Source organism: Atta colombica, unplaced genomic scaffold, assembly GCF_001594045.1.
Source record: "Atta colombica isolate Treedump-2 unplaced genomic scaffold, Acol1.0 scaffold110, whole genome shotgun sequence".
In the NCBI taxonomy this organism is placed as follows: Eukaryota; Metazoa; Arthropoda; class Insecta; order Hymenoptera; family Formicidae; genus Atta; species Atta colombica.
In genome coordinates, this window is record NW_017259196.1 from 969,423 (window position 1) to 983,096 (window position 13,674).

Below are 13,674 nucleotides of genomic sequence, written 5' to 3' on the forward strand. Positions count from 1 at the left end.
TTGATAAACACAAAATTTTGCAGTCACTTTTTTGTCACCCTGTATATACCGAAATGCTTTCAAATTCAAAAAATTATTTGTTTATTTTTAATAATATCTTTTGCACTAGAAAATAATTATTTTGCGAAGACTGCATCAATAAGATAAAATCCGCTTCATAATACGTATATGACAGATAAATTGAACTCTCAATTCAGAAAACGACATATTTGCGATATTCCATTCGCGAACTTTAACTTCCAGCGTTCATCATTCTCAACAGATAGCGTACGACGATAATCATAAAATTCTGCACGACTTTATGAGTTTTCCCGATTTGATAAAGAATGCTCGAACATTATTCTGCTAAAGCTTTTACAAGAATCCTAAGAAGTGAACAAGATTAATGTGCATTTACCAGCATATTAGTAACGTCTGGATAAAATTGATACTTTTTTTATGTTGCACAAGCTATTTTCGCTAAGAGGTAGGTCAATTGCGGATTAACCTAATGTCGTTTAGATAGACGTGCGAAGCGATAAAAGAAACGCTGCGAAATTAGTGATTAAGGACGATGCATTCGCGTGTCATTTATAAGAAAAGATTATGGAAGCAATATGTCCATCTAATTCTTTAGTTCAATATTAATAAAAACTAATTGTTATTACACGAAAAAAAAGATTAGCTGCCATAAGTAAAATTAGATTTGGCAGCTAATTCAGTAGCATTGTATGGACACCTAATCGTGTCTAATTTTGAGGTGAGGTCTAATTTCCATTAACTGTGAGGCTTAAATATTATCATTGCAATAAATAAGATAGACATTTTGCTATTATGTCGATGTATTGATCGTTGCAGCAAACGTTGTCTGTGTTTGCAGCAGATAGTTTGATAGCAAGTACAGTTTCAGCAAACTATATTTAGCTGCATACAGACAATTTTTTTTTACATGGATCCGATACTATGATAACTAACTTCATGTTGTTAAATAAATTGATAACAGACATGCATACTTTGCTATTACGTTCTTATATTAGCTATAGCAGCAAATCTCCTCTGTGTGTATAATATTAGCAAATTTCATGACTAATGCAATTTCAGCCAATCAGAATTAGCTGTAGCCAGAAACATTTTTTTTCCGTGTAGGATGTAAAACAACAAATATTGTTACCTGTAACATCTCTTTGCCTTTTCTACGTTCTTTATTTATAAAACGTACGTGGTTCTCGTTCCAATATATCATTATATCTCTTGATGTTTGAAGATGCATATTGCACGTAAATAATGCCTTGAATTATATTTATCTTTCAAGGATCTAATGTAATGAAATTAAACGCTAATCAGTTTCGCACAAATCGTACGGCTTTTGATGATACGCAGTAAACTGGAACCAAGTAAAAAGTATACGAGAAAATTGGGGATTCTTTTAAGTCGCCGCCGTGCGAAGCATCGAGTTATTCATGTCTAATTTAATTTTATCGTGCGCGAACGTTAATTGAATATTCCGTCACATATGTAGGTCACTGGGATTAATCATCATCTAAATATTCAAGATCTGATTATCCATACGTACATCTCCCTCCTGTATAGTAATGCGATGAATTTGCGGTCGTTTAAACCGAAAATATCTGATAGCCCGATTGACCAATGGCGATGGAGGATTCCCTTTGATCGTTCGGCATCGGTGCACGTGAATTTACGACGGAAAACCACGAATGGACAACGTGCATGCAGTGGAATTGCTCAATTACCTCAGCGCGGCAATTCCGCTCCGGCTGGCATGCAGAAGTCGATGGAACGTGGCGAGTTTACCTTTGTAAATTGGTGCAAAAAGGGCAAAGCACGATCGCGACGACAGCCGCCGTGGACGTGCGTCGTCGTTTTGCTCGTCTGGGCTGCCGTCGCTGCGAGCTATACCGCGAAATTAAGGTGCACACATCGCGTTCTCGTTTTACTCCGGAACACGTAAGACTCGGAGCGACGAGCTCGTTGTGGAAATGTTCTTCTAAAGTAACGAATTAATCTTTATGCTTATATATATTAATTTTACTAGATTTTTTTCTTGGAATATGCTGTGACTTATTCATGAAAAATCGCTTAAAATGTCTAGATTAATTGGAATTCTGGTTGAAACTTGACGAATCAGAATTTTTCACTCATTAACTACATTTTACTAGAATTCTGGTTAAGATAATCAGAATTCTGAACCAGAATCTGATTGATATAATCAGAATCTTTTCATTCTGGTTCATTCATTTTTCAATCAAACATTTTTCTCAGTGTTTCTCTGAGAGAAATTAATTAAATTTAATTAAATTTAAAATCATAATTTAAACGATTGGACGTTCAAGGCTCTGCTTTGAGCCAAAACTTCCAATCGTTTAAATTATATATAATTTTAAATTTAATTAAATAATAATAATAATTTGCGCATCACTTACCGTACTATACTCTTGTTAATTGTTATATTCTTACATTCTTTACATTATCGAGATTCCTTATACAATTCATAATATATTTCTGTTTGTTCTGATGCAATGATCAAATAGTTTGTAAAATTATTTAGAAAGCTTTTCTCCTGGTATTTCGCGCTCTGTAAACAAATTCTCTGACTGTTATTGCATCGGTCTTGACGATGAGCGCTACTAAAGTCTGCAGACGATTGGCGCCTAGCGGGCGGCGACTTCCGAGGTCAATCTTACGAATGTTGATTCAAAAAGTTTTGACGCGAATGAAAAGAGAAGTTTTGCCTGACGCCGTTGGTTCGCATTGCCAAGGTCAATCTAATCCTGGCTTTGTGTAAGTGAGGGGAATCACCGACATCACTACGCACGCAGATATGCCGGTCATTAATAACGTTGAGCATCCATGATAGAACACATCCGAACCAGTTCTCAGAAGCAGTACTTGAACAATCTTAAAGAACCGCGAAATGAGTTTGGCAACTTGCACTGATGAGAATAATCAATATTGTGGTTAGAGATTCTAATTTACAGATTGTCTTATTAATCCTTTGATTTCGAATTTATACAAATTAAAACTGAACGTATGACTAATCTGATAATTTAATTAATATTAATAATTATTTTAATAAATAATTTATACACATTTAATTATTAAAATAATTAATATAATATTTATTATATATTATTCATTATAGATTATTCAGTATTTATTACAAAACGTAATTTATTAATATACATTATCAACAATTATAAATTTATAAACGTAATATAAAATGAAATATTGTCGAATAAAGGATGTTCCCATAAATGTAGGACATTATTATATTAAATGTCATCCGCGAAGTAAAATAATTTTTGAAGAGGGGACAATATTAGTTATACAGCAGACAGGTGTCTTCCGTCAATTCGTGCAATATGACGATTGTCATGATTCGAAGTGATGTTTCAAGACAAATCGGTGCTATTTTCGGCACCACTGATGTTGAAACTTAATCTCAAGTTCGGCAGGGCGATTTCGAACAATTTCATGATTTGGCTCACGTTCTGCATAAATTATGCGAATGACGGGCAAAACTAATGTACTATCCCATCGATCTTATTATATTCTGTCGATATATGGATACCGAAGCGATCGATTCGTAATTCTCGTCTTATACGTTCGCCAAGTATGTCGGCATTGTGCAATCCAGCGTTGACAAAATTAGTTTTAATAGTAAACACAAACCGGCCAGTACAAATAATCTGTCGGAAATAAATCTTTTCGCTGCCTTCGTCATCACAGTAAATCACTGTTTATTACAGTATTATTCTTGGTATGACTTTTTCGCTGACAGAGATACGCTCCATTTTATCGAAACAAATTGTTGGCAGAAGCTACAGGACGTGTTGCGTTCTATAACTTGTACCATCTATCCTTGGTAGAAATTTCATGCATTCTTTGAGTTGTTACTGGACAATTATATTAAGTTTATTTAATAACAAAAGTAAAACTATTTAGATAAAAGTAAAACTATTTCTGAAAAGGACGTTTCATTACATACACCGATTGTTGCGAAGAATATTACTAAGACTAGTCTAAGTTTAGGACACTCGTATAGAATACAAGAGATCCATATTCGACTCCCGGTCGAGGTAATATTTTTTGCAATAAATTTATTTTTTCAGTATATTAACATCATTCTAATATGATACCAGATTTAAATTATTAAATTGCTTATCAACTTAATTTGTGATACTATTATACTCCTACTAAATCTGAATCAGTGATTAGTTACTAATTATCCAGTGACATATTTGGCATAATTAGTGAAGTTCAACTAAAAAAAGAAGAACGTTTGAGCATTATGTAACTAAAATACTGATATTTACACGTTAATTTCAATGTTCCAATACTATATTTATTATTGAATTTATGCACTAAAACAAAGTTAGTTAGATTACATAATAAAGATTAAGTTAGGTTAGGTTAGGGATCTCACTTTTCATTCACTGATTACCAGTAGTTTACTTGGCATTGACATCAGTGATTTCTCCACTGATTCAGATTTTGATGATTGAATACTAGTTTGACTAGCTTTTACAAGTTGGAAAAATCATTCGGCGCACAGTTCATAACTACATATTTAGCATATAAATTCACATGGAAATTTTTTAAAAGCATTAAAAATCCAGCTTCGATCGGTATAGGCTTCTTCTTTATCAATTATGTTCTCACATGTACGATCTAAAATAAGATGCTAATTGTTATTTAGATTCTAATCAAGATACAATTTACCTGTAATTATTGCATACAAAAAGGATGTACAATTTAAATCTATTTATAGAACAATAATTGTTTAGGAAATGCTGAATTTAGTAAGTTGCGGCAAGACTGAAAGAAACTTTATTTAAATGTATTTTATACGCTCGTTTATTATTTAGTCTAATTACATGACAACTGCAATCAATAGTATCAATAGATGAAGAAGAAACCTGGATTATTGTTACGTAATTTCTCTAATGCTCAGCCTGTCATGCTTTCCGACCGAAGTTTTCTTTCGATTTTTCGAAGTTTTAAATTTTCTATAAGCAATACACGGCTAGGATATTGCTTGTCTACCTGTGCAGCCTATGTCAATCATTATGACACTTGTCAAGCATCGGCATGTGATATTGCATCAAAATTGTATCGGAATATTGCTGAAGAAGAGATACGTAAATACCATTTAGCGATTGGTCCAAAATACTTCTTATTAAACAGAATTATTTCTATTGATAACAGAATTCTGTTGCCCAGGCAGATCAATGCAATCATCACATTTGCACGCAATAATTTTAATAACAACACTTCGATAAAAAAAATATCAGAACGAGATTAGTTATTTCCCATAATTTTTTAAACGCTGAATACGATTGCAGCTTCCAAATTGTTCCATCCGACTTCCGAATTGTTCTATTTTTACATATTTTATCATAACTATGATATGTGACATTCTAGAGAAATTTAATTGCCATAAAAAAATTAGGTATTAAATTATTAGAATTCTCAATTCTCAAAAAGATTTTATATCCGCTATAGTTAATAAGTATAATATTTATAGTTATATATAGAGTCTATTGTGGAAAGTGAATTATATACCCGATTAGCGATTTATCAAATAGCTTTTTATTATGTTTAATTAAACATAAGAGTTTTTTTAGGTCGCTATATACACGATGTCAAACAAATTCAACATCATTAAAGACATCTATACATTTTGCAATAATCCGAACATTTTTCAAGTTTTGATCTGTCATATTGAATCCACCATTTTAAATTTGTTAATTCTGATATCGGATTCACATTCTTTTTTTCCAAATTGAATTGCAAATTTTTCAAAATTGTAACGTGTTGAAATAATTTGGAAAGCATTTATGTCCAGCGTATAAAAAACTATGAAAAATGATTAGTCTTGTTTCAGTGTTAGAAAAAAAATTATCTTCTGTCGAACAATGTAATTATTAATACTAGATAATAACTAGACAGATGTTTGTACAAGTGTTGCACAGCAGAAAATCTTCAGTCATTGAATAAAGCTTTATCAAGTTCTTATTCATTTCTTATACGCAATGTCATTACAACTAATGAGAATACAGAAATACCGAACAGTAATTCAATGAATGTCCAGAAAAAACGGTATACTTTTCTATCAGAGACCTCAACCAAATGAAAACACAAATCACTATGTAAGAAAAGCTCGCAAATAATGATAGCCTGCAAATTAGCAGCGATCACAAAATATTCGATCTTGTATTCGATGAGAATTACGATCCGTACCACCGTACGTATCCGGAAAGATACGGAAGACAATCATCAATTGCCGAGATCGTCGATAGATCTGCGAGGGTTCTTCGGTATACAGTTACAGAATGGTTTCTCACGTCACGTACTCTTCCTCGGATATTTCATGCAAACGGAGTGGTGTATTCGCGAAGGGAAAAAGCATCGATAGCTCGAGCTCGCGTGTGCGATTGTACGTGGCTTGCCAAGTCGAACCCTTGACTCGATTTTAATCTCCACCATCGATCCAGAGAGAACTCAACGGTAACTGACTTTACGGCTTTCAGCTCTCACGACAGCATCGGACGTACATGAAAGCGTTCTTTCATACATTCTGTGATTCGTGAAAACAAATTATTCGCGTTTTGGAGTTGATCTATCCGGCATAACAATATAACGCATAACAATACTCGATTGATTGATTTTATAACAATTTTCCGTGTATCATTAAATAATAACTTTTTTTTAAATATGAATTTCATTGAGTGAGAATAACTAACTAGGAATACATTTGCTATAATTTTCTATTAGTGTGTCGCCGATTGTTAAATAATTTCCTGTTATTATCATAGTTGCGCAATCTCTTCATTACGCTATGATTAACGACCTGAGAAATATCGAGTTGAAAAAAATCTCACTAGTTACCCGCAGTTATCAAGAAATTAAAAAAAAATCAATTTTCTTCGTAATGATTATTACTCACCGTATGAGTGACATCCGCCTGCATGGCCGAATCGTCCTCGACTCCAATTTTGACGAGATCGTCTTCCTTCTCGTTATCTGGGTTGTTCAGGTACTCGTCGTAATCCTGCTCGAGGCTTTTAGTCTTAGTCTGAGGATCAGTTTTCGTCTCCTGCCGATCGTGACCCTTGACCATTCTACTGATTGTGTTTTTCGAGGATTTATGTCCGACGGATTTAACGGTCGAATTTACGAAATAATTGGACGTGGCATTAGGCGCATTCGTGAAGAATTCTACCGATTTAGAAACATTTCTCGATTCGTATTTGAGATTTTTGTAACCTTCGCGCTTCACGTGCTTATTCGATTCGATATTCCGGTAATCTCTTTTGACGGTGGTCTTCGGAGTAGTCGGGTCGTCAGACGTGAGTCTTTTGATGATATCATCGTAGGTTTTCAAGAGTGGCTTTGTCCCATTTTTATAAAAATCGTTATCAAATTCTTCCTCTCCATTATCTTCGTTTCTCTCATTGATATCTTTCCAGATATCATCAGCGTCTTCATCTTTATCATCCTCCTCAAGCCCGCCATGGTCTTCGTAATCTTCGTCCTCCTCCGCTTTTTGCTCGTCTTTTTTCTTCGCAAAATTGTACTTTGAGTCCGAGGAATTCAATTTTCTCTTCCAGTCATCCGTCCATTTCGTCACGTCGCCACGATCGGTGATGTCCTCGCGATCTTCCAAGCGATGTCTCTTCGTCCCATGATAGCCGTTCATTCTATTTCTCCAATCTCTCCTGTAAGACGTGTATCGTCTAGAATTTCTCCATCGTTCGTAATTGTCCCCGCCGTTTCCGTATCTATACGGCCTTTCATAGTCATAATCTTCCTCCGTGTCGTCGAAGTCCGACACGTCGCGATTGCGCGAATACGCGGGCCTATGATGAGTCCTGCTGGGTCTGTATCGATGATTCTTCGTATTATATCGTGATGGCATCCTGCGTCTGTCGTTATTTTCATCATACCAACCGTTTCCAGCGTGATATCCATCGTTATGATATCTGGATGGATAGCGCGGCTCGAGCATCCGGTTGTGATAACTCTTCTGTGCAGATCGATGATGCGACCTGGGATAATCGTGATACGATCGCGTCTCATAATCATCTTCGTCGATCGGATCGTCGAAGTCACCTTCGTATTCGTAATCCACCTCCTGCCAGGATCTTCTGCCAGGATCGAGCTCATGGTGGTTCCTTCGATTCGAGGACTCGTGTCTATGCCTGTGTCGGTGTCTCGTCTCCGTCGTTGCGTCCTCATGCTGATGGTACCGGCATTCGACCATGAACAGGCCGTAAGCCATCAGCAGACCCAGTAACAGCAGCAGCCTCCTGTCGCGCGTCATTTCGTCAGCACCGTTTTTCTCAGGTCACCTTACATCATCACGGGCCACGTGACTGCGGCTTTCGCGCGGTCGCACTTGTCGATCACCTCTCGATTCCTCGTCGATCGCGTGCTCCTCAACGGCGCATCGAGCCCGCTCGATTGTCGAGCAGCAGCAACAGCACTCGTGACAATCGGTGTTATGTCGATCATTCCATCGATCGAATCGAAAAGGGCGCCGCGCCCTGCCGAACGATTTCTGCTGATCAATTGACAATTCAATCCGTCAATTTTCCTGACCGCAAGCTCGTTTCTATATATATCTCTCTCTCTCTCTCTCTCTCTCTCTCTCTCTTTCTCTCTCCCTCTCAATTTAACCGCACGTCGCGGCGTCGTGGTTGTAGTGACCACGTGGTGACCGCGGAACCTGAAACGACGAAGCAATCCTGGAGGGTGACTCCTTTTGGCGTGACTCCAGTGCAATCGGTGATGAAAACCGCTACAAAACGGAATTCGTCACTAATTGCTTGTATCACCTGAATGTCACATAAAATATTAGAATTACTTCGCGAAGATGATTCGTCAACAATGATTCGTCGACAGTGTCATTTCACGCTGCTCCACATTTTTGCAAATTTGTGCTCAAACCAAAATCTATCCTTTTAATCTTTTAATAATTATTAAGTATTGTCCGTACTTTCTTAAGCTCTGCGATTCAAGAGTCCACGACTGATTAAAAAAGTCAATTTGTTCACTACGTTCCAGATAATTCAATAACCTTCTCTGCGATTATTTTTCACTAGATTATTATCTCAAGATATTTTTCACAAGAGAACATCCCCTAAATGATATTCTTTGTACGTATTATCTGATTCTGATGATTACGGCGTGCAATTGTTACGAGTTTTTTCCGTTCACCATCGGTTTCTTCATAGGGGGTAGTTCGCTATATCGGGCACGGACGGATTCGGTGGAACCCGGAGGAAGACGCGACACGTTCACGCCGAATCGTATCGCGGACAGAATGTCGCGGACGACTGAGGCCAACCGGAGTCTGGCGGCCTGGCCGGTAGTCTGAGAGATCGCGGAACGCACCGCGCATGCGTACGAGCGATATTCGCCTCCACTGCCCCCCTTTGTGCCGCACCGACCGTGGTACCCCGCCGCCAACGTCTCCTTCGCCCCTTCGTCCTTCGCCTTTACCTCTGCAAGAAACCTCCGCGCACGGTGTTTCACGGACCCCGTGATGATGCACCGTGAAACAATAGGCATCGGTATGGCGAGGGGAGAGAGAAAGCGAGACAAGTTCGTGGACGCGATCGGCTGCATCTCCGCCGGATGTATTTCGGGGGTATGAAAGAGATGTAGTCCTTAACCCCGGATATCATCTGATTTTTTACGTATATGATTATCCGTGGTGTTTTTACATCTCAATTAAAATTTACTATTAACAACATATTGTATATTATTCATTGATGTTTCGATTATTATTAATATTTGAGAAAATTAAATATGGATTTAACAGTTTTCTGAAAAAAGTAGAAACAAATATTAAACGAAATAAGCACGTTAAGATTATTATGATAATAAATCTAAAAAAATAAGAATTTAATTAGTATAAATTTTTTTATCGCGAATTTTCAATGATATTGCATATAAAAAGTTGAGGTTTGTAAAGAATAATTCTTAAAAAAAAAAAATGTTAAACAATATCTTTACTTAACAATATTCTGCATCAATTTACACTTTTTTGCTACTAAGATATAAAAATATATAAGTGGCTATTTCTGGGTTAACAGTCATTACTTTTAAATATGTATGGGATCTCTAGCGATAAATCTTTCCGGAAGTAACTTTCTTTATTAAACAAACAGATAAATTGAGACTTATTCTATTTATCGTAAGACAAATTTAATATGAAATACGACAGCTAAGAAGGAAACGATGTGCTCAGCCTTGTCACGCTTTGCCGAGCGAGGTTGGAGAACTGTGAACACAGGTGTGGTCACGCAGAATGTAAATGGCATGTACAAATGGCGTAAGAGCTAACTGATTTTTCGATCTAAGTGTATTTTTTAAATGTAGGGATCATTGCGCTTTGGTGGCGATACTTTATGTTGCGCTGTGCAGAAAGTTGGGGAAAAATCGAAGGTGTAGATTGATGTGCGAGACTTCGTGGTCCTTGGTGTCACGCGTTTGTCGAAACCGGTTTTCAATTTATTTCGAATAGACACGGCACTATCCACATTAGACTCTGATAGAAGTTGCTTCTTGTCTGCGATAAAAAGCATTAAATTGATTTAATATCGAATGAAGTCCGTAATACGCATGTCGTTCTATTTGAATGTATCTTAATCACGAGCGATTATGAAGTGGATTTAGATAAGAATGATATTTATCTTCTAGTAAAATTTTATTTAAGAAACAGAAACACTGATTGATTTTAAATCACCTCTTCATTAAATCACCATAATGTTGAGATACACACAATGATGACTATATATCGAATTAAAAAAATGTTTTATATTTACTTTGGAATAAAAATCAATGAATTATTTATATAATAAATTATGATAAATTATGAGGCAACAATATTTGCATGCAAATATAAAAATTGAAACAGAGACTACAATTCCAAATGACAGAAGTACAGATGTATCTTACAGGGAGATATATATGGTCAGATTCAGAGTTAATGGATGATCGATGTTAAAAACGAGACCGGACCGCTATCTGTGCTCTTGCACAAAAGTTTTTTTTTGCGAGTGATTATCCAACAGTCGCCAAGGCTTTTAGCTGAAGGAGATATCAGGCGAGCGACGCTAAGAAGAGCATTGCAGTTTTAATCCCTCGCGGGAAATCTCCTTGCTCCGATCTTCTTCGTCCACTTCCACATGTATAATGCGCGGAACGTACATTTCTGTCGCGTCTCTCGATTTTACGATCGTCCAGGTCGAACGACAGTCGACCGGCTGGCCTTTTCGCCGGGCGTCCCATTCACTTTCGCATCGCCATTCAGAGATGAGATTCGGAGTAGGACGATACGGCGAAATCCGAGCCGCAAGGAGAGGAAGAGAAGTTCGTGCCGATAAAAAAGAGAGTAGGGGAACTCCTGCCGTGATATGTCGAGGAGTGAGGCATCGAGGAGGAAGTTGCGAGAGAGAATGCGAAGAGGAGGAAGACACTAGTCGTTGATGTCGATCTTGCAACCGGTACAACGAGGACTGGTTTTTCGTCGCGTACGGAGGTCGGCAGGTGCTTTTTGTCGTCCCTTTAAGCCGTCTGTGGTGCTTACGGTGATAAATAAACACGGCAGGCCCTTTCCTCGCGGCTGTCACGCTGTGCCCCATTCTCGATCCGATTGATCGATCTGTAACGCGCGATCTGTCGCCAAGAAATGTCACTGCGGAGCATACCAAACGGGCCTTTACCGGCGTGCCAGGAAGCTGGAAAAGGGGAAACGGATCGTGCTCTTGCATCTGAAATTGTCTTTGAAGATCGCGTCAGGATCTCTGTCAGGAAATAAAGTCACCTAACTGATTGTGGCGCACGTGCGTTTTCACAAACCACACGTTTTGCCGGCTTTGCCGCGCACGAGAGATCGGTGAAAGCAAGGCGGTATTTGAAATTAAGTCTTTTCAGTTTCCTTTTTTTTGAGAAATGATCAATGCATGATGTACGATACATGATCTTGTACGTACGATCGTTACACGCTCTGGAAATCGGAATTTGCACTTTACATATTGAAAAAAAATTAATTGAATTATCTTGAAATACGTACTTAATAACCACTGTTTGAAATACGAACAATCCATAATTTTGATTAAAGTAACTAAATAAATTTAGTTGCATATGTCCTGATTACAGTAACCAGACATATTTTCCGCTTTGCACACTCACACGTTGTGTACTATATTTTTATATTTTCTCACTGTGAAACCTGTGGTGAAAATTTAACCTAATTTAAATCGCCATTGCTTTTACTCAATATATCGTTATTGTATACTAAAATAATGGCTGGATTTAACACTATATAGTGTCAATTTGACACTATATGATATCAGATTGACATTATATAGTGTTAAATTTAACCATTGTTTTAGTATACAATAACGATATATTGAGTAGGAATAGTGGCCTTAAATTAAATTTTTGATAGTGTAGATTTAACAATGTAGTGTTTTATGCTTTGTTTTTATAGTACCGCAATAGCTAATACTCAATAAAAGTTAGTTATAGATATTCAGAGATACCAAAAAATTTGTTGTCATCGTATCGTGATTCATTGCTAATGTCAACGTTTCATGAACCTTGCCATTCACTTCACCAGAGGATCGCACTGATAATTCAAAGAATAGTTATAGATATTATAATGTCAATGTTGTCAAATTTATAGTTGCCGTAACTACATATCAGTTTTCTTTCAGTATTTCAATCATAATCATAAAATAGTTCGATGCAATGGTCAATAAAAAAGCAAATTGAAGGTAAAGATTTATTCTTTCAACTGCTATAAACCTCATTTTTGTGTGAGTTTTATTTTACGCCTATTTTAGATCTTTGTAAAGTTTGTACAAAGTTTTCAGATTTGAAGGATATTCATTTGTATCCACATAGCTCCGTAAAAAATCAGTCAAATTGAAATATCAATTACTGAATTTGAAAGTAGAGATTTTAACCTTTAAAATGTTTTTTTTTTTTTTTTTAAACAAATATACTGAGAAAAATTTTTGATTGAAAAATGAGCGAATCGGAAAATTGTCCATTGGTTTGTCCATTTTCAACTAGAATTCCAATCAATTCAATCACACTGTTTTTCGAATATATCTATTACATAAGCACTAATCAAATTCTAACCTAAATGTTGTATCGAAATATTTTTTTTTTTTACAATAATCAGAAATTCTGTTTACTGCCACCAAAATTTACTTAATCAAATATGTCTTGTTAAAATTAACTGTTATTATTTTTTTCCCGTGCATACATTATCTTACGAAACATTGGATGCATGCAGAGATCAAAATTGCTCTTACGTCGCACAATCATTAAAATATTTCGCGCCAGACTCATTTCCTAAATGTCGGGAGTGAGTTGTGTAACACGCGTTGGAGGTCGTGGCACGGAGGCGGAAAAATTGATTTTACAACGCGGAATCTATCGGTCACGGCACGGCGGCGCGGCATTTAACGTTGGCGACTGTGGATTTCTCTAATTATTTCGCTTTCACGCCCCGTCGCCGTTCATGTCCGCATTAATTTGTATATTCACTTGTCGGGACTAGCAAAGGGTGAATAAACGGGCCCTCGTTAACGTCGACTCGTTAAAACGACGATTAAATCACATCTGTCCGACGGAATTTGCGTGGAACGCGTG

At 36.8% G+C, this 13,674-nt stretch overlaps 1 protein-coding gene across 1 annotated transcript in view; it reads right to left on the reverse strand.

Annotated features, from left to right (window-relative positions):
* LOC108693896 (protein PFC0760c-like) overlaps positions 1–9,326 on the reverse strand; it is a 112,649-nt gene extending 103,323 nt beyond the window's left edge. The window contains exon 1 of the mRNA XM_018203091.1: positions 6,947–9,326. Coding sequence (XP_018058580.1) covers positions 6,947–8,323 — 1,377 coding nt within the window. The 5' untranslated portion in view covers positions 8,324–9,326. The remainder of the gene's footprint in view (positions 1–6,946) is intronic.
* Between the last annotated feature and the right edge of the window lie 4,348 nt (positions 9,327–13,674).